The 22,055-nt window shown below is 37.7% G+C and overlaps 1 protein-coding gene across 4 annotated transcripts in view; it reads left to right on the top strand.

Annotated features, from left to right (window-relative positions):
• Positions 1 to 22,055, top strand: part of RRAGB (Ras related GTP binding B) — an 87,093-nt gene that overhangs the window by 59,252 nt on the left and 5,786 nt on the right. For 2 of the 4 annotated variants that reach the window (XM_070067360.1, XM_051827721.2), the window contains one exon: positions 21,503 to 21,659. The exons of the other annotated variants lie outside the window; for them this stretch is intronic. In XM_070067360.1, the coding sequence (XP_069923461.1) occupies positions 21,503 to 21,659 (157 nt within the window). The remainder of the gene's footprint in view (positions 1 to 21,502; positions 21,660 to 22,055) is intronic. 4 annotated transcript variants of the gene reach the window in all.

The raw sequence follows: 22,055 nt of genomic DNA on the forward strand, positions 1-22,055 counted from the left end.
TATACTTACTTATCTCTAAAAATTCATTGTGTATCTGTGGTGCCAGTTGTAAAGTCTCCTTTTTCACCTCTAATTATATGTATTTGAGTCTTCTGTTTTTTATTACTAGTCTAGCTAAGGATTTATCAATTTTGTTTATCATTTTAAGGGAACACTTCTTCATTTCATTAATTTTCTATTGTTTTTTTAATATCTGTCATTTACTTGTGCTCTGAGTTTTATTGTTCCTTTCCTCACAATTTTGTGTTTAATTAATTAATAATATTCTAAATATTGGTTAACAATAAGACTTTGAAAGTTGTTTTTAATTTTAAAAGTTATACAATAACAAAAATGTGGTTAGAAATATAAAATGAGGAAAAATTTCAGGTACTAGAACTCTACACAAACACTATTATTCTGCCGTATCATTATTGTTTTTTTTTTTATCACATTAAAGGATAAAATTTTATATAAGAATCAGGTTATATGTTCTTAAAATCTGCTTTCTTCTCTTTGACTCTGTTGAGACTTATTTGTGACCTACCATGTAATCTACCCTAGAGCAAGTTCCATGCAGTGTTGAGAAGAATGTGTGTTTTTTGTAGATGTCTGTTAAATCCAGTTGATCTAAGTGCAATTTCAATGGTTGAGTAGTATTCCCTTTTTCCTTTAAGATTTGTTCCAATTTGTTTTCCTTTTTTGTATTTGTATTACTTATTAATATAAAGAGAACAGATTTCATGCATTCCATACAAACAGTTCCAGGAAGACAATCATACTTTCTTCCCTCCCTCCAAATCCCCAAATCCCCCTCCCTGACTCCCCTCTCTTCTGTGTATCAATTTTTGCAAACTGATTTTAATATTAAAACATAATTTTAATTCACTCTATATTTAAAGGCTTAATTCACCACTTACGTTAATATTCAACCCTAAAATGTAGGAAGACCACAGTTCCAAAGGAGTATAAACAAGGGCTAAAAATAAAAATTATATCAGAAAATGTTCCTTGTATTTCTATACATTTTTATATTGTATAATAGCTGCCACATATCACAGAAAATATATGATGTTTGTCTTTTTGAGACTGGCTTATTTCACTAAACATAATGGTTTCCACATACTGAGATTTCATTCTTTTTCATTTCAGAGTATTCCATAGACTGTATATATATATATATAGACTGTATATATAGTCTATATATAATACATATATTATAATATATATTATATATATCTCATATATAGAGACTGTATATATAGTCTTTATATAATATATATTATATATATTATATATGTATCTCATAACTGTATATATAGACTGTATATATATACATATGTATGTATGTATGTATATGTACATATATACATACATATATATAACCATATACACCACATTTTCTTTTTTTCTCTGAATTTTTCTTTTTTTATTTAGTAAATATAAATTTTCAAAGTACAGTTAATGGATTACAATGGCTTCCACCCCATAATTTCCCTCCCGCTCACACCCCTCCCATCTCCCGCTCCCTCTCCCATTCCATTCACATCAAGATTCATTTTCAATTATCTTTATATACAGAAGATCAATTCAGTATATGTTAAGTAAAGATTTCATCAGTTTGTACCCACACAGAAACACAAAGTATAAAATACCGTTTCAGTATTAGTTACAGCATTACTTCACATTGGACAACACACTAAGGACAGATCCCACATGAGAAGTAAGTACACAGTGACTCCTGTTGTTGACTTAACAAATTGACACTCTTGTTTATGGCATCAGTAATCTCCCTAGGCTCTAGTCATGAGTTGCCAAGGCTATGGAAGCCTTTTGAGTTTGCCGACTTCGATCTTACTCCGACAGGGTCATAATAGTCAAAGTGGAAGTTCTCTCCTTCCTTCAGAGAAAGGTACCTCCTTCTTTGATGGCCCCGTTTTTTCCACTGGGATCTCACTCACACAGATATTCTATTTAGGTCTTCCTTTTTTTTTTTTTTCCAGTGTGTCTTGGCTTTCCATGCCTAAAATACTCTCATGGGCTCTTTAGCCAGATCCGAATGCCTTACGGGCTGATTCTGAGGCCAGAGTGCTATTTAGGACATCTGCCATTCTATGAGTCTACTGTGTATCCCGCTTCCCATGATGGATCGTTCTCTCCCTTTTTGATTCTATCAGTTAGTATTAGCAGACACTAGACTTGTTTGTGTGATCCCTTTGACTCTTAGACCTAGCAGTGTGATCGACTGTGAACTGAAATTGATCACTTGGACTAGTGAGATGGCATTGGTACATGCCACCTTGATGGGATTGTACTGGGACCCCCTGGCACTTTTCTAACTCCACCATTTGGGGCAAATCCGATTGAGCATGTCCCAAATTGTACATCTCCTCCCTCTCTTATTCCTACTCTTATATTTAACATGGATCAATTTTCAGTTAAAATTTAAACACCTAAGAATAATTGTGTGTTAAGCACAGATTTCAACCAATAGTACTAGAATAAAACAAAGAGAAAATACTAAAATGGATAAAGTATTACATTGTACATCAACAGTCAGGACAAGAGCTGATCAAGTCACTGTTTCTCATAGTGTCCATTTCACTTCAACAAGTTTCCCTTTTGGTGCTCAGTTGTCGCTGATCAGGGAGAACATATGATATTTGTCCCTTTGGGACTGGCTTATTTCACTTAGCATGATATTTTCCAGATTCCTCTATTTTGTTACAGATTTCATTGTTTTTGACTGCTGTATAGTATTCTATAGAGTACGTGTCCCATAATTTCTTTATCCAGTCTACTGTTGATGGGCATTTAGGTTGATTCCAGGTCTTAGCTATTGTGAATTGAGCTGCAATAAACATTATGGTGCAGACAGCTCTTTCATTTATCAATTTAATTTCCTCTGGGTAAATTCCAAGGAGTGGTATCGCTGGGTTGAATGGTAGGGTTATATTCAGGTTTCTGAGGAATCTCCAGACTGACTTCCATAGTGGCTTGACCAGTTTGCATTCCCACCAACAGTGGGTTAGTGTCCCTTTTTCCCCACATCCTCGCCAGCATCTATTGTTGGTAGATTTCTGAATGTGAGCCATTCTAACCGGGGTGAGGTGAAACCTCATTGGTGGTTTTGATTTGCATTTCCCTGATTGCTAGTGATCTTGAACATTTTTTCATGTGTCTGTTGGCCATTTGGATTTCCTCTTTTGAAAAATGTCTATTGAGGTCCTTGGCCCATCTCTTAAGTGGGTTGTTTGTTTTGTTGTTGTGGAGTTTCTTGATCTCTTTGTAGATTCTGGTTATTAACCCTTTATCTGTTGCATAGTTTGCAAATATTTTTTCCCATTCTGTCGGTTGTCTCTTCACTCTCCTGACTGTTTCTTTTGCAGTACAGAAACTTCTCAATTTGATGCAATCCCAATAGTTAATTTTGGCTGCCTGTGCATCCAGGGTCTTTTTCAAGAAGTGTTTGCCTGTGCCAATATCTTGTATGCTTTTTCTGATATTCTCTAATAATTTGGTGGTGTCAGGTCATAGATTTAAATCATTAATCCATGTTGAGTGGATTTTTGTGTAAGGTGTGAGGTAGGGGTCTTGCTTCATGCTTCTCCATGTGGAAATCCAATTTTCCCATTACCATTTATTGAATAGACTGTCCTTGCCCCAGGAATTGGTTATAGATCCTTGATCAAATATGTTGGCTGTAGATGTTTGGATTGATTTCTGGTGTTTCAATTCTGTTCCATTCGTCTATCTATCTGTTTCTGTACCAGTACCATGCTGTTTTGATTACAACTGCCCTGTAGTATGTCCTGAAATCTGGTATTGTGATGCCTCCGGCTCTGTTTTTATTGTACAAGATTGCTTTAGCTATTCGAGGTCTCCTGTGTCTCCATATGAACTTCAGCATCATTTTTTTTCTAGATTTGAGAAGAATGTCTTTGGTATTTTGATTGGTATCACATTGAATCTATAAATTGCTTTTGGGAGAATGGGCATTTTGATGATATTGATCCTTCCAATCCATGAGCATGGAAGTTTTTTCCATTTCTTGGTACTCTATTCCTTTTCTTTTGTTTAGATTTTGTAATTCTCAGCGTAGAGATCTTTAACATCCTTAATTAAGTTTATTTCAAGGTATTTGATTGTTTTTGTAGCTATTGTGAATGGGATTGATCTTAGAAGTTCTTCCTCAGCCATGGCATTGTCTGTGTATACAAAGGCTGTTGATTTTTGAGCACTGATTTTATATCCTGCTACTTTGCCAAACTCTTCTATGAGTTCCAATAGTCTCTTAGTAGAGTTCTTTGGATCCCCTAAATAAAGAATCACATCATCTGCAAAGAGGGATAGTTTGAGTTCTTCCTTCCCAATTTGTATCCCTTTAATTTCTTTTTCTTACCTAATGGCTCTCGCTAAAACTTCCAGTATTATATTGAATAGCAATGGTGAGAGTAGGCATCCCTGTGTGGTACCAGATCTCAGTGGAAATGCTTCCAACTTTTCCCCATTCAATAGGATGCTGGCTTGGGTTTTTCATAAATTGCTTTGATTGTAGTTAGGAATGTTCCATAGCACTGCTGAGAATAATGTGAATTCTTCAAGTGTAGGAGGAAAAATTGTGTAGAAATCTGTTAGATCCATTTGGGCTATGGTGTCGATTAAATCTGCTGTTTCCTTGTTGATCTTCTGTCTAGTTGATCTGTCTATTGCTGAAAGTGGAGTCTTGAAGTCCCCCAATACCATTGTATTGGAGTCTAAGTCTCCCTTTAATTTCCTTAACATATCTTTTAAATAAACCGGTGCCCTGTAATTAGGTGCATATATATATATATATATATATTTATAATTGTTACATCTTCCTGTTGAGTTGATCCCTTAATAATTTTATAGTGCCCCTCTTTGTCTCTCTTAGCAGTTTTTGTGTTAAGGTTTATTTTGTCTGATATTAAGATGGCTACTCCAGCTCTTATTTGGTTTCTGTTGGCATGGAATATCTTTCTCCAACCTTTCACTTACAGTCTGCATGCATCTTTGTTGGAAAGATGTGTTTCTTGTAAGCAGCAAATAGATTTTTTTTTTATCCATTCAGCCAGTTTGTACCTTTTAACTGGACAGTTGAGGCCATTTACATTCAATGTGAATATTGATTAGTGACTTTGCCCTGGCAATTTTCCAAAGATATTTCTAATATATGCTTTCAACTTCCTGTGATCTTTTCCTGAGATATTTTTTTTTCCTTTACCTTCTTTCGTATTGATGGCAATTTTTTTGTGTTTCTGTGTGTAACACATCTTTAAGCATCTTTTGCAGGGCAGAATGAGTGGTGACAAATTCTTTCAATTTTTGTTTGCAATGGAAGGTCTTTATTTCAGCCAGCACCACGGCTCACTTGGCTAATCCTCCACATGTGGCACCAGTATCTCGGGTTCTAGTCCCGGTTGTGGCACCTGATTTTGTCCTGGTTGCTCCTCTTTCAGACAAGCTCTCTACTGTGGCTGGGAACGCAGTGGAGGATGGCCCAAGTGCTTAGGCCCTGTACCCGCATGGGAGACCAGGAGGAAGCACCTGGTTCCTGGCTTCGGATCGGCGCTGCGCACTGGCCGTAGCGGCCGTAGCGGCTGTTGGGGTGAATCAACGGAAGGAATTCCTTTCTCTGTGTCTCTCTTCCTCACTGTCTAACTCTGCCTGTCAAAAAAAAAAGGTCTTTATTTCACCTTCATTCACAAATGAGAACTTTGCAGGATATAATATTCTGCGCTGGCAGTGTTTTTTCTCTTAGTACTTGGGCTGTATCTCTCGCCATTCCCTCCTAGCCTGTAGGGTTTCTGATGAGAAGTCTGCTGTGAGTCTAATTGGAGATCCTCTGAGAGTAATCTGACGTTTCTCTCTTGCACATTTTAGAATCCTTTCTTTATATTTCACTATGGTGAGTTTGATTACAATGTGTCCAGGTGTGGATCTCTTTTGGTCATGGTTATTGGGGGTTCTATGTGCTTCATGTACTTGTATGTCTCTTTCCTTCTCCAAACCTGGTAATTTCTCTGCTAGTATCTCACTAAAAAGGCCTTCTAATCCTTTCTCTCTCTCCATGCCTTTAGGAACTCCTAGAACCTGAATGTTGAGTTTTTTAATAGATTCCCAACAATATTTTTTTAGATTTCTAATTTTCTCTTCTTTTCTTTGGTTTGACTGTGTACTTTCCTGTTCTCTGTCTTCTAAGTCCAATATTCTCTCTTCTCCCTCACTGATTATGATTTTAAGGCTCTCAAATGTGTTTTTCATTTGTTCTATTAAATTCTTCATTTCATTTTGATTTCTCTTCACTATCACAATTTCATGTTCTACTAGATTCTTCATTTCGTTTTGATTCCTCCTTAAGATTTCATTTTCACGAGAGAGATTTTCTGTCCTGTCCTGTATGAATTTATGTTGTTCATGCTTTTGTTTTTGAAAACTTCTAAATGTTATCATAAGTTTTTTGAAATCCATATCTTGCATTTCTTCTATCTCATCATCTTCATAATCTTGTATTGGAGTGTTATGTTCATTTCAGGGCGTCATCATGTCTTCCTTGTCCTTGTTTCCTTGGTTTCTGTGTTTGTTGTTTGGCATTGTGGAGATATTCTTTGGTTTCTTTCTTTCTTTTTTTTTTCTTGCTGTGGTGGCTTTTCTCGTTATACTATGACTCCAGATTAAGTGGACTGTCTGCTTTTGGTGAATCTCTAGAGGGCTGTGGAGGTTGTGGCCAGAGAGCTCTCTTCAGTTCTTCAGGGTTAAGGGTGTGCCAAAGGTGACACATCCAGGTTTGGCATGATAAATCTCTCTCTCTCTCTCTCTCTCTCTTATTCAGAAGGGAAGTAATTTCACTCAGCTGAGCTCTTCTCCTCAATGTCCATCAGTGCCTGAGCGCTAGCCCCAGTGGGTATAATATTTGTCTGCTCTGTCCCAAGGACCACACAAAGGAGCTGTGCAATCCTCAGTGTAAGCTCAGATTTCCCTGCCAAGTCTTTCACCATGTAGCCAAGGTCACCGGAGTTTGTGACATCTCCCACCAAGACTAATTACGTCTCAGCTACACCATGAGTTCTCCCACACACCTTCAGGTTTTTTTTTTTTTTTTCACAGTCCGGTTCATAAGCTCCACACATTCACTAGGTCTCAGTCTCCTGTTATTACTTCCCACCACAGTCAGGTTTCTCTTCTTGGCTAAGGGTAGATGCAGCCTCGAGCTGGCGCAGCTGGTATGTATGTCCAAAATGGCGTCTGCTCTATTGTCTTGCTTGCCTTTGTAAGGTGAGTGGAGAGAGAGAATCTTGTCCGTACCGTTCCCTTCACTTTTTTCTCTCCTCTAGTTAGGCTGGTGTACTTTCCCCCACAGGGACTCAAGCCTCATTCCCTCTAGGTTCTTCCTGCCACCTCTCCATCAGTGTCTCGGGCTACTGTGGTTTTTTGTCTTACCTCTCCCTCCAGTGCTGGTGCAGAGCCTCTTGGCAGCTGAGGTCCCGAGCCGTGGGCGCCCGTGCCCTCTACATAGTTCCACCAAGTCCCTCTAATTACTGAAGTTTCCTCTTCCGTTTTTTCCCTTATTCTTCTCCAAGACTACACTATCTTTACTTTTATTAATATGTCTTCTCCTGGACAATCAGTAAGCTCCCTCCCTATTCTGCGATCTTGGCTCCTCCTCTAATTTCTTCTTGATTTTTGGCTGACTGTATAAATTCCTGTGATTTGTCTTCTAATTCGGATATTCTTTCTTCTGCTTCACTGATTCTGTTATTAATGTTTTCCACTGCATTTTTATTTGTTCTATTGAGTTCTTTATTTCCAAGATTTCATTTTGCTTTCTCTTTAAGATCTCAATTTCATGGGAGAAATTTTCTTTCATGTCATGTACAGATTTCATTAGTTCTTGCATTTGCTTCTGATTACTTCCAAGTAATGCTGCTATCAATTTTTGAATTCCATTTCTGGAATTTTTTCCATCTTTTCATCCTCACAATCTAGTATTGAAGTGTTGTATTCTTTTGGGGATGTCATGTTAAGCTCCTTATTCTTGTTTCTTGAATTATTGGTGTGTTTATTATTTGGCATTTATGGAGATATTCGTTGATTTTTTTTTTTTTTTTTTTTTTTTTTTTGCTGTGGCAGCTTTTATCCTTGGATTATGTCTGTGTGGATTAGTGGAGTGTCTGCTTTGAATGACTACCTATAGGTCTGTAGTGGGTGTGGCTCTGTTCAGTGCTCCAGTGTGAAGGGAGTATTAAGATGATACCCAGATTGGGCATGGTAAATCTCTCTCTCTCTTTTTTTTTTGTTTTGTCAGAGTCGAGGTTTGTTCTGCTCTGTTGGCATAGACTCAGCTCACTTCCTCTCCTCAAAGGAAAACAGTGCCTGGGTGCTAGCCCCAGTGGGTGTAATATTCATCTATATTTCCACAAGGACTACATAAAGGATCTGTGCAGTGCTCATTGTACGCGGATTCCCCAGGAATGTCCCTCATCAGAGAATGAGTGTGTGGAGCCTCCCACAATGACTGCCCAAATTCCCAGCCACACCCTGAGCCTTCCCATGCAATCTCAGTGTTTTCACAGTCCCAGCACACAAGCCTCCCAACAGTCACAAGCACCACCCACTGTCAGTTCTCCCTGCCAGACTCAGGAGTCTCTGCTTTGCTGGTTGCTGAGCATGGACATGAGCTGGTCCAGATGTTATGTATGACCAAAATGGCGCCCGCTCTCTATCAGCTTGTTACAGGTCACCATTGCAGGATTATTGAGGAGAGAGAAACGTGTCCCCCCTTCTTTTTTTCTCCTCTCATTTGGTAGGTACACTATTCACTACAGGGCTCTAAGGGAGATTCCCTCCAAGCTTTTCCTGGAGCTTTATTGCCAGTGGCTTGGGCTGCTGCAGTCTGGTCTCACCTCACTCTCCAAAGCTGGTGGGGAGGCTCTCAGCTGCTGGGGTCCTAATTTGTGCATGTCCACAACCTCCATGTACATCTGCCATTTCCCTTCAATTTGCATTGAATTTACTCTGCCATTTTCTCCCTAACTCTTCCCTAATACTATACTCTCTCCACTTTTTTAAAACTATCTTCTCCTAGACTAGAGCAGTAAACTCCCTCTACTTAATCCATCTTAATCCAATTCCAAATAGCAAATTTTCTACATATGCAAGCTGCAGTATCAGAAAAAGAACAAACTATACATGTAGTCAGATATCCTGGTTCCACTTCTCTGCTTGGCTATGTCACTGAGAAGTTAAGGGCAAGTAAATAAACCTCCTGAAGTCTCATTTCTTCATATGACAATCTGAAAAAAAAGACTCATAGCTCTCACAGATTTGTTGCACCTGTGCTTTTATGGGAATTTTCATAGTACCTTCTATATGTCTGTAGTGTTTTGCTTTCCAAGTTGTTTATACTTTTTCACCAGAACTTGAGCTTCTCAATGACAGAGATTGTGAATTTTTCATCCCTGTCTCCCCAAGTGCTTATCATATGACCTGGCATGTCATAGGTCTTCAAACAATGCTAATGAAAACACTTGTAAAGTAAAAAGGGATTAAAGTACTTGAGGACAAGTTTTCACTTCATTTTACAAGTTCTGGTTAATACAGAAGAGTCTTTCTTCAAGAATGTAAAGTTTCTTCCTCAAACTCCACTTCATTACTACTGATGTACCTCCTTACCTTGCTTTTTCCTGAAATGTGAGATTATCAATACTTTTAAGTCAACACTCTCTGAGATAGTCTGATAAAATTCATTGATCCTCTACCTGGCAAAATGTATATGTATACTAAATACATTTTCAGTTTCTTGAGATTTGTTCCTTAAAGCCCATTCCATGTTAGGAATCTCCACTGAAGAAGAAACATAGATTTACCCAGGAGAATGAGGAAGCCTTGCATCTTGTACTGTTGTGGAACTGAGGTCTAGATATGAGGGCAACCCATGCTTGGAGAAGTACTACGTCTGACTTGATGGACTGAGAAGTCTATGCTTATATGCTGAGCAACTGTCAGGTCACTGTTGTTCATGTTACTGATCTGACATGAAGCCTAGAATGGGCCTATGTGCTCCAAGAGGGCTGGAAAACCCAGAAAGCCCTTGTTAAGGGCTCTCAAAAGTTAGCAGGGAAACCTAACAGGTCCAACACCAATATCATACTCAGAAGATTGTGATATGATGAAAGGCTTGCTCTTCTTCAGCCTGCATCTTATCAGTTGATATCATAAATCATCTGTGTTTCTCTAAGGACTAGAATCATGAAATTTGTTTTAGTGCCTAATCTGTTTAAATAAAGAAGAATTAGAAATTATAACCGGATGTTAACCTACAATAAAAAAGACAGTAGCAGACCAGGAAACATTCACCAGAATAACAGAGAAGCAGACACATACAGACATACACACAAACACATGAACTCATACAGTATACATCCATCTCCAAATGAAAAAGATTTCTTTAAGAATTTCACTCATAGTTCAGAGCAATTACCCCCACCTTCTCTCTCTACCTGAGTGGTCTCAAATTTAAATGAAGTTAACCCCCATCATCTGTAATAAAATCAATCATATCAGGAAACCTTACAATGACTAGTGTCTATTTATTTGTTTAAAAATAAGAATTACAGATAGATAAAGATAGACACACACACACACACACAGAGAGAGAGAGAGAGAGAGAGAGATACACCTTCCATCCATTGTTCACTCCACATATGGTTGCAATAGCCAGCGCTAGGCCAAGCTGAAGCCAGAATCCAGGAGCTTCTTCCAGATGCCCCATGTGGGTGCAGGGGCCCAAGCATTAGGGACATCTTCTGCTTTTCCCAGTCCATCAGCAGGGAGCTGGATTGGAAGCAAAGCAGACAGAATATGAACCGGTCCCATATGGGATGCTGATGACACAGGCAACAGCTTTACCTACTATGCCACAGCACTGGCCCCTTGTAAACCCTTTTATTATTTTTTTTACCTAGAAAAATTTTGTTTAAGGTATGCAAACTTAATGCATTTCATATATACACATGTGGAAATATAGTGATTCTTCTCACCCTATCCTCTCTCCCACCCACACTCCCACCCTTCTTCCTCCTCCCTCTCCTATTCCCATTTTTATTTTTGTGTAAATGCTTTTAAAAGTTGTCATATCCTTCCAATTCTACCTATGAAGTATACAAAAAGTGTTTTCATGTTAATATCATATTAACATGAGACTTGATGAGAATTTTGTTGTAGCAATCATGTATTTGCTGTGACTCTGAGAATCTAATGTATTAATAAATTCCTTTAGAAAACCACATTAAAATGAAAAAATCATTAAAGAGTTAAATTGAATTTATTTCTGATGCTATGATCATCTTCAATTTCATAGAAAGGAAATACTGAAGTAACAAAAAGAAGTGAGTTTTCTGAAAGGAAGAATTTTTGGTAACATGAAAAGATAAAATTTTTAAAACATTCTGGAGGATGATGCATCTTGGAAACACAAATCTCTAAAAATATTATAGTCCTACTTTTTATATTGTCTGTAATGATTTCATCTTTAATATTTAGAACACTTTTTTCTTGGCATTAGTATTTGCTCAATGAGTTCTAGAAAGGTCCAGGAATATTTTTTTCTGGAAATATATGCAACCAGAGAGCATCTTTTCTTCATGCTGTGCACACTTAACCATCACTAATGTGGATTAACAGGAAGACAGGCTGGGAAAATGATGGCTTTAATCAGTTGCTTCTTTTAGAGAAACGTAGTTCATCATCTTCAAATATATACAGAAACTAGAGTGTAGCATTTTCCAATAAAGACAATATTATAAGGAATATAGAAAAATATAATTATTTAAGTTACAACATTTAATGGATTATTTTTATGGACTATCTTATTTTTTTAAGATTTATTTATTTGGGGCTGGCGCCGTGGCTCACTTGGTTAATCCTCCGCCTGCGGCGCTGGCATCCCATATGGGTGTCAGATTCTAGTCCCGGTTGCTCCACTTCCAGTCCAACTCTCTGCTATGGTCCAGGAAGGCAGTGGAGGATGGCCCAAATGCTTGTGCCCCTGCACTTGCATGGGAGACCAGGAGGAAGCACCTGGCTCCTGGCTTTGGATCAGCGTAGCTCCAGCCGTGGCGGCCGTTTGGAGGGTGAACCAATGGAAGGAAGACCTTTCTCTCTGTCTCTCTCTCTCTCACTGTCCAACTCTATCTGTCGAATAAAAAAGAGATTTATTTATTTATTTGAAAGTCATAGTTACAGAGAGAGAAGGAGAGACAGAGAGAGAGAAAGAGAGAGAGAGAGAGAGAGAGAGAGAGAGAGAGAGTCTTTCATCCATTGATTCAGTCCCCAGTTGGCCTCAATGGCCAGAGCTGTGCTGATCCAAAGCCAGGAGCCAGGAGTTTCTTCCAGGTCCCCCTGCAGGTTCAGGGGCCCAAGGACTTGAGCCATCTTCCACTGCTTTCCCAGGCCATAGCAGAGAGCTGTATTGGAAGTGGAGCAGCCAGGACTCAAACCAGCGTTCCTATGGGATGCCAGCACTGCAGGTGGCGTCTTTACTCACTTTGCCACAGCGCCGGCTCCATATGGACTATTTTCGATGGAACTTTGGATGCTTGAGATTTAAGAGTTTTAAATACCTTCAATAGCTCATGATACAAATTTTCTCTGAAATCTTTTTTACATTTATATTATGTACATGGTAGTCTACTTGTCAAAGTTAATTCAGTGTTGTAAGCTCAAATTTATATAGGCACCAAGCAGATTACATGTGTGTCTCTGTGTGTGCACTAGCATTTGTATATTTAGATATGTATATGAATCAAGAGAGATATAAGAAAATGAAGTGGGATAAAAATGGCAATACATGGGCAGGTATTGTGATGCGATGGATGATGCCACCATCTACGATGCCTCCATCCCATATGGGCTCTGATTTGAGTCCTTGCAGCTCTATTTTCCAACATGGCTGCAGGAGAGGATGACCCAAGTGCTTCTGCCCCTGCCACCCACATGGGATGGAGTTTTGGCCGGCTGGTTTCAGCCTGGACCATCCCTGGCCCTTGCTGCCATTTGGGGTGTGAACCAGCATCCTCCCCCGCCCTGTGTGTGTATATATGTGGGTTTGCTTCACTCTCTCTGTAACTGTGCCTTTCAAATAAATAAATATATTTTTAAAATGCCAATAGGCATATGGCCTTATGGTCAGGAGCTAATATGGAGAGATCTGGCCCATGACAAATAAGATGCACATGGATATAAAGGAGGTGGCTCTTTGTCAGCTTGAGCCATTTTTTTTTTGCTTTACAGAAATGCATTTTCTATGTTGACAAAATTTCAAGAAAAACACAAAGTTCATGTTTTATGTAAAATGTTACAATCTAAGGTTTTTTTAAAAAAATTATATTTATTTATTTATTTGACAGGTAGAACTACAGACAAAGAGGGAGAGGCAGATAGAAAGATGCTGTTTCACTCCCCAAATTACCTCAATGGCCAGAGCCAGACCAATCTGAAGCCAGGAGCCAGGAGCTTTTTCCAGGTCTTCCACATGGGTGCAGGGGCCCAAGCACTTGGGCCATCTTCCACTGATTTTCCAGGCCATAGACAGAGAGCTAGATCAGAAGATGAGCATCCGTGACATGCACTGCTGCCCATATGGGATGCCAATGCAGCAGGCAGAGACTTAGGCTATTATGTCACAGTGCCAGTCCCACAATCTAAGTTTTTAAAGGCTTACATGAATCAAACAAAACATGAATTAAACAGGCTGGCAGAACTTGAATGTACTATGAATATGAAGCTATAATAATTTTAGAGATAATTATTGCCATCTTAGAGTTAATATAATGAATTTACCACATATTGAGTGAGTGAATTAACTGCAGAACTCACCTTGAAAGAATTGACTGTCTCCTTGATCAAAACAGGAAAAATAAGGCATGGATATCTAACTCAACTTTGACAAAATTGAAGGAAAATGTAGGCTAACCAATAGTACTAGTAAAGCTGAAGGAAAATTATGTTAGTAGAAATCAATAGCCTGAATTGCTTCTAAAAAGAAGCAAGGATTTAGCAGGATCTCTTTTATTCTGTCTAAGAACACTGGAAGACACATATATTTTGGTCTCCAGAGAGGTTTTTTTTTTTTCTGAGCCAGAGATCAAGCATCTTCCCCCCAACCCTCCATGGCCATAATGAAATATGTGTTAAGTCTATACAGTTCTGTTTGTTTTCTCCAAGGAATTTTCTAACTATTCATTTGTATACCAGTTACTATAATACTGGTTAAGGTAGTATCCTAGTTGTAAGGCATAACAATCATTAGAAAAGTACAGTTCTGATGAATTAATATTTCAGGATTTTGGGTTTGTAGTGTAATGTATCAGATGATTCAAGAATGAAGCCAATCAAGGTACAAAGCTGAGGACCTTGAGTAACGAATCTGCCCAGATGCTCTCTAGTATCTCTTTGTGAGCTTTCCACATGTAAGAAAAATTGTAACTCAGTTTTTGCTGGAATGAATGGTGAATTTAATGAGATTTAAATGTGTTTTGACTTGCGAATCAGCACATGCTGATCTTAACATGCGAGGAAAGATATGGTCTCTCATTAAGCTGAGTCCTTAAGAGAAAACAGTTTATTTCTTGTGTATTTAATCAACCAAGCCATTAATAAACATTCTTGAAAATCCTACTCTGTAAAGCTTTCTGTTAGGCACTAAGGACAGTTACTCATTTATTCATTCAAGAAACTCTATTGAGTGCTTGCTTTATGCCATATACCCAGTCTTTTTTCAAAAAGTTTTGTAATTAATTCAATTTTTATGTATTTGAAAGCAGAGTGACAGAGAGAGGGAAAGAAAGAAAGAAAGAAATTTTCCATCCACTGGTTCACTCCATGAAGATCCATGATGGTAGTATGGGCTAAGCAGGTCTTTCCTGCTTTTCTGGGTGCATTAGCAGGGCTGGATCAGAAGCAGAGTAGTCAGACTCAAATTGACACTCTGATATGGGATGCTGATGTTGCAGGTTATGGCTTAACCTATTGATGCAGTGATGACTAAAACCAATCTCTGGCTTCAGGTAACTCACAGTTACTGGGAGAGACATACATTTGATCAAATATCATGAACACAGTGTAAAAGGTGAACAATTTTTTAAAAAAGATTTATTTATTTATTTGAGAGGTAGACTCACAGAAAGAGGGAGAGACAGAGGGAGAGGTCTTCTGTCTGCTGATTCGCACCCAAATGGCTGGAACGTCCAGAACTGAGCTGATCCAAGGCCAGGAGCCAAAACCTTCTTCCAGGTCTGCCACATGGGTGCAGAGGCCCAAGTATTTGGGCCATCTTCTGCCGCTTTTCCAGGCCCATTAGCAATAAGCTGGATTGGAAGTGGAGCATCCGGGACTTGAACTGGCACCTAAAAGGGATGTTGGCACCTCAGGCCACAGTGCTGGCCCCATAACTTTAATCTTTTACCAGATCTCCTTATAATATGCTATGAGATTTATATTTCCATCTATTTTTATAAATAAATAAGAAAGAAAAATAGATAATATAATATAATAGATATTGTGGGCCCACCTCCCCAGCTTTACCATGGGCATCTGGAAATTATTTTTCCTGGTTTCCATTATAATCTACTTTTCTGTATCCCTTAAAATTCTTCAGCTGTTTTGTATTTCCCTTTTCGGTTTATTTCATTCATTTTGTAAATACATATGTACACATCTGTTCTACCTTCACTACTAGCTGCCTTCAATGTCAGTTTTCCTTAAGGTTCTATCTTAAAATCATTGTTCTCAAGAAAGGTATAAAATAAGAAAAGTACACACTATTATTGAAAGAGTGCATCTGCTTGCAAGGCTTTAATGATGAGAAATAAACTCGGGAGTGCAACTAGTGCTTACAGCACATTTGTAAGAATGTGAAAAAAGAACCCCTTTTGGTGGAATAACATCTGTGGGCACACTGTTTGGCCAGTGAGCAGTAACATTGTGCCAACATTTCAAAGTTAATAGCCATTCTAACTTGAGTGAGACAATATCTAATTATGGTTTTTACTTACATTTCCATGATGATTGGTGATAGTGAGCACTTCTTCATATGCTTTTTGGTCATTTTTGTTAGCTTTTGGTACATGTCTATTCAGATAATTTGCCCATATTTTAAAGAGGTAACTTATTTGTTTTCTGTTGAATTGTTTGAGTTCTCCTTATATTCTGGATATTAATCCTTTGCTGGATAAATAGTTTGTAAATATGGCCTCCCAGTTAGCAGGTTGTCTCTTTGCTCTATTAATAGTTTTCTTAAATTTTTTACAAGTTTCTTAGTTTACTTTAATCCTGTTTTTGTGTGTGGTCTTTCATTTCTTTTTTTTTTTTTCATTTAACAGTTTCATTTATTTAAATTAAAATTTACAATATATTTCTAAATTTTTGGCATACTCAAAATTAGTCACAGAGCTAACAGACAATTCAAATTATCTGTTAAGTATTTTTTAAGAAAGTAAATATTTCAAATGTGATGGAAAAGAAATCATTTATTGTCTCAGTCTAGCCTTCCAGAATGGTAATTTTACTATTGTCTTTGTCTCTTCTAATACCTATCACCCTAATAGTCTACCAAAATGTTTTTTAGCTTTCACTAAACCCATTTTTCCTCCACCTCAATACAGAACAGTAATGATCGACATTTCTGTCTTTAACAAATCCTTTGCTGTTCTTAATCACATCTACACAATTAATTTTTCACCTCATCTGGTATTTTTTTACCATGCTTCAACCATATTAACTTCTTTAACGCTATGACTTCCTTTTCCTTTCTTTTCCATAATTTGGATTACTTTCTTTTTTTATTTTTTTATTTTTTAACTTTTATTTAATGAATATAAATTTCCAAAGTACAGCTTATGGATTACAATGGCTTCCACCCCATAACGTCCCTCCCACCCGCAACCCTCCCCTTTCCCACTCCCTCTCCCCTTCCATTCACATCAAGATTCACTTTCGATTCTCTTTATATACAGAAGATCAGTTTAGCATACATTAAGTAAAGATTTCAACAGTTTGCTCCCACACAGAAACATAAAGTGAAAAATACTGTTTGAGTACTAGTTATAGCATTAAATCTCAATGTACAGAACATTAAGGACAGAGATCCTACATGAGGAATAAGTGCACAGTGACTCCTGTTGTTGACTTAACAAATTGACACTCTTGTTTATGGCCTCAGTAATCACCCTAGGCTCTTGTCATGAGCTTTCAAGGCTATGGAAGCCCCCTGAGTTCACCGACTCTGATAATATTTAGACAAGGCCATGGTCAAAGTGGAAGTTCTCTCCCCCCTTCAGAGAAAGGTACCTCCTTCTTTGATGACCCGTTCTTTCCACTGGGATCTCACTCGTGGAGATCTTTCATTTAGGTTTTTTTTTTCCCCAGAATGTCTTGGTTTTCCATGCCTGAAATACTCTCATGGGCTTTTCAGCCGGATCCACATGCCTTAAGGGCTGATTCTGAGGCCAGAGTGCTGTTTAGGACATCTGCCATCATATGGGTCTGCTGTGTATCTCACTTCCCATGTTGGATCGTTCTCTCCCTTTTTTATTCTATCAGCTAGTATTTGCAGACACTATTCTTGTTTATGTGATCCCTTTGGTTCTTAGTCCTATCATTATGATCAGTTGTGAACAGAAATTGATCACTGGGACTAGTGAGATGGCATTGGTACATGCCACCTTGATGGGATTATCATTGTTTCATAATTTATATTGCAGAGATCTTTCACTTCCATAATTAAATTTATTCCTTGGTGTTTCTATAGCTATTCTCAGTGGGTTATTTTCTTGATTTATTTTTCAGAAACTTTATTGTGGGTGCATACAATGCTAGCTTTTTCATATGTTGATTTTGCATCCTGTAACTTTAATAAATTGGTCTATCAGCTCTCAGTTTCTAGTGACATCTTTAGGTTTTATATATAAATATGAACTCATGTCATTTGCATACAAGGATAAGTTAACTTCTTCCTTTCCAATTTGTATACCCTTTATGTCTTCTCTTGTCTAATAGCTCTTAATAAAACTTCCAATACTGTTTTGAATAGGAATGGTAAAAATAGTCATCCTTATCTTTTTCTAGATCTTAAAGGAAATACTTTTATATTTTTTCCATTCAGTATGATGTTGACTATGGGTTTGTCATACATAGCTTTTATAATGGAGTATGCTTTTCTTATACTTAATTTGATGAGAGTTTTTATCATGAACAGATTTGAAATCTTATCATGGTTTTTCTGCATCTATGGAGATGATCACATGAATTTTATTCTTCAATATGTTGATGTACCATGTCAGATTTGTTAATTTGTATATGTTGAACCATTCTTGCATCCTTGGAATAAATTCTTTTTTTTTAACTTTTATTTAATGAATATAAATTTCCAAAGTACGATTTATGGGTTACAATGGCTTCACCCCATACCGTCCCTCCCACCCACAGCCCTCCCCTTTCCCACTCCCTCTCCCCTTCCATTCACATCAAGATTCATTTTCGATTATCTTAATATACAGAAGATCAGCTTAGTATACATTAAGTAAGGATTTCAACAGTTTGCTCTCACACAGAAACATGAAGTGAGGAATAATAGATGATTTTTTAAAAATGATGATGAAATCAGATCAGACCTATTGTCATGTTTAATCCCAGTGAGAGTCAAGTTGGGAGTTGATAATTTTTTTTTTTTACAGAGGATCAGTTTAGTATGCATTAAGTAAAGATTTCAACAGTTTGCACCCCCATAGAAACACAAAGTGAAATATATTGTTTGAGTACTCGTTATAGCATTAAATCTCAATGCACAGAACATTAAGGACAGAGATCCTACATGAGGAATAAGTGCACAGTGACTCCTGTTGTTGACTTAACAAATTGACACTCTTGTTTATGGCCTCAGTAATCACCCTAGGCTCTTGTCATGAGCTTTCAAGGCTATGGAAGCCCCCTGAGTTCACCGACTCTGATAATATTTAGACAAGGCCATGGTCAAAGTGGAAGTTCTCTCCCCCCTTCAGAGAAAGGTACCTCCTTCTTTGATGACCCGTTCTTTCCACTGGGATCTCACTCGTGGAGATCTTTCATTTAGGTTTTTTTTTTCCCCAGAATGTCTTGGTTTTCCATGCCTGAAATACTCTCATGGGCTTTTCAGCCGGATCCACATGCCTTAAGGGCTGATTCTGAGGCCAGAGTGCTGTTTAGGACATCTGCCATCATATGGGTCTGCTGTGTATCTCACTTCCCATGTTGGATCGTTCTCTCCCTTTTTTATTCTATCAGCTAGTATTTGCAGACACTATTCTTGTTTATGTGATCCCTTTGGTTCTTAGTCCTATCATTATGATCAGTTGTGAACAGAAATTGATCACTGGGACTAGTGAGATGGCATTGGTACATGCCACCTTGATGGGATTATCATTGTTTCATAATTTATATTGCAGAGATCTTTCACTTCCATAATTAAATTTATTCCTTGGTGTTTCTATAGCTATTCTCAGTGGGTTATTTTCTTGATTTATTTTTCAGAAACTTTATTGTGGGTGCATACAATGCTAGCTTTTTCATATGTTGATTTTGCATCCTGTAACTTTAATAAATTGGTCTATCAGCTCTCAGTTTCTAGTGACATCTTTAGGTTTTATATATAAATATGAACTCATGTCATTTGCATACAAGGATAAGTTAACTTCTTCCTTTCCAATTTGTATACCCTTTATGTCTTCTCTTGTCTAATAGCTCTTAATAAAACTTCCAATACTGTTTTGAATAGGAATGGTAAAAATAGTCATCCTTATCTTTTTCTAGATCTTAAAGGAAATACTTTTATATTTTTTCCATTCAGTATGATGTTGACTATGGGTTTGTCATACATAGCTTTTATAATGGAGTATGCTTTTCTTATACTTAATTTGATGAGAGTTTTTATCATGAACAGATTTGAAATCTTATCATGGTTTTTCTGCATCTATGGAGATGATCACATGAATTTTATTCTTCAATATGTTGATGTACCATGTCAGATTTGTTAATTTGTATATGTTGAACCATTCTTGCATCCTTGGAATAAATTCTTTTTTTTTAACTTTTATTTAATGAATATAAATTTCCAAAGTACGATTTATGGGTTACAATGGCTTCACCCCATACCGTCCCTCCCACCCACAGCCCTCCCCTTTCCCACTCCCTCTCCCCTTCCATTCACATCAAGATTCATTTTCGATTATCTTAATATACAGAAGATCAGCTTAGTATACATTAAGTAAGGATTTCAACAGTTTGCTCTCACACAGAAACATGAAGTGAGGAATAATAGATGATTTTTTAAAAATGATGATGAAATCAGATCAGACCTATTGTCATGTTTAATCCCAGTGAGAGTCAAGTTGGGAGTTGATAATTTTTTTTTTTTTACAGAGGATCAGTTTAGTATGCATTAAGTAAAGATTTCAACAGTTTGCACCCCCATAGAAACACAAAGTGAAATATATTGTTTGAGTACTCGTTATAGCATTAAATCTCAATGCACAGAACATTAAGGACAGAGATCCTACATGAGGAGTAAGTGCACAGTGACTCCTGTTGTTGACTTTACCAATTGACACTCCTGTCTATGGCATCAGTAATCTCCCTATGCTCCAGTCATGAGTTCCCAAGGCTATGGAAGCCCTCTGAGTTCTCCGATTCTTATCTTGTTTAGACAAGGTCATAGTCAAAGTGGAGGTTCTCTCCTCCCTTCAGAGAAAGGTACCTCCTTCTTTGAAGACCTGTTCTTTCCACTGAGATCTCACTCACAGAGATCTTTTGCCAGAGTGTCTTGGCTTTCCATGCCTGAAATACTCTCATGGGCTTTTCAGCCACATCCGAATGCCTTTAGGGCTGATTCTGAGGCCAGAGTGCTATTTAGGACATCTGCCATTCTATGAGTCTGCTGGGTATCTCACTTCCCATGTTGGATCACTCTCCCCTTTATTTATTCTATCGGTTAGTGTTAGCAGGTACTAGACTTGTTTATGTGCTCCCTTTGACTCTTAGTCCTTTCATTATGATCAGTTGTGAACAGAAATTGATCACTGGGACTAGTGAGATGGCATTGGTACATGCCACCTAAATTCTACATCATGGTGTATAATATTTTTGATGTACGATTGGATTCAGTTTGTTAGTATTTTATTGCACACTTTTGCATTTATGTTCATCAGGGTTATTGACTTGTAGCTTGCTTTTTTGGTTGTATCTTTGGTTTTGGCAGCAGTGATGCTTTATTTATCAAATTTTTGGTAGTTCTCTCCTTTTTAATTTTTGGGAATAGTTTAGGAATAATTGGAATTAGTTCTTTAGGTATTTTATGGAATTCAGTTGTGAAGCAACTGTGCCCTGGCATTTCCTTGGATATGGGATTTTTAACTGCTCTTTAAGCTTATAACTAATTATTTGTGTTTTTAAGATTTATTTATTTATTTGAAAGGCAACAATGGAGAAGGAGAGAGAGAGAGAGAGAGAGAGAGAGAGAGAGAGAGAGAGAGGAAATCTTCCATCCAAGGATTTACTCCGCAGATGGCCACAATCACCAGGGCTGAGCCAGACAGAAGACAGGAACCAGGATCTTCTTCCACGTCTCCCACGTGAGTGCAGGGCCCCAAGCATGTGGGCCATCTTCCGATGCTTTCCCGGGTGCATGAGCAGGGAGCTGGAACGGAAGTGGAGCAGCTGAGATTAAAACTGGTGCCCATATTGGGTGCTGGCACCACAAGCAGCAGCTTAACCTGCTTCAGCACAACACCAGCCTCTGTTTACCTGCTTTGATTTCATCTTGGTTCAGTCTTGGTTGTTTGCATTGTATTCTGGAATTTAGCTATTTATTCTAAGTTTTCCAATTTGTTGATATATAATTAACCATAGTAGTTTCTTATGATCCTTTGTATTTCTGTGGGATCAGTTGTAATATTTCCTTTCTGATACCTGGTTTTATTTGAGTTTTCTTTCCATTTCCTTTGTTAATGTAGTAAAGATTTGCTAAT

This window comes from Oryctolagus cuniculus, chromosome X (genome assembly GCF_964237555.1).
Source record: "Oryctolagus cuniculus chromosome X, mOryCun1.1, whole genome shotgun sequence".
NCBI classification, from domain to species: domain Eukaryota; kingdom Metazoa; phylum Chordata; class Mammalia; order Lagomorpha; family Leporidae; genus Oryctolagus; species Oryctolagus cuniculus.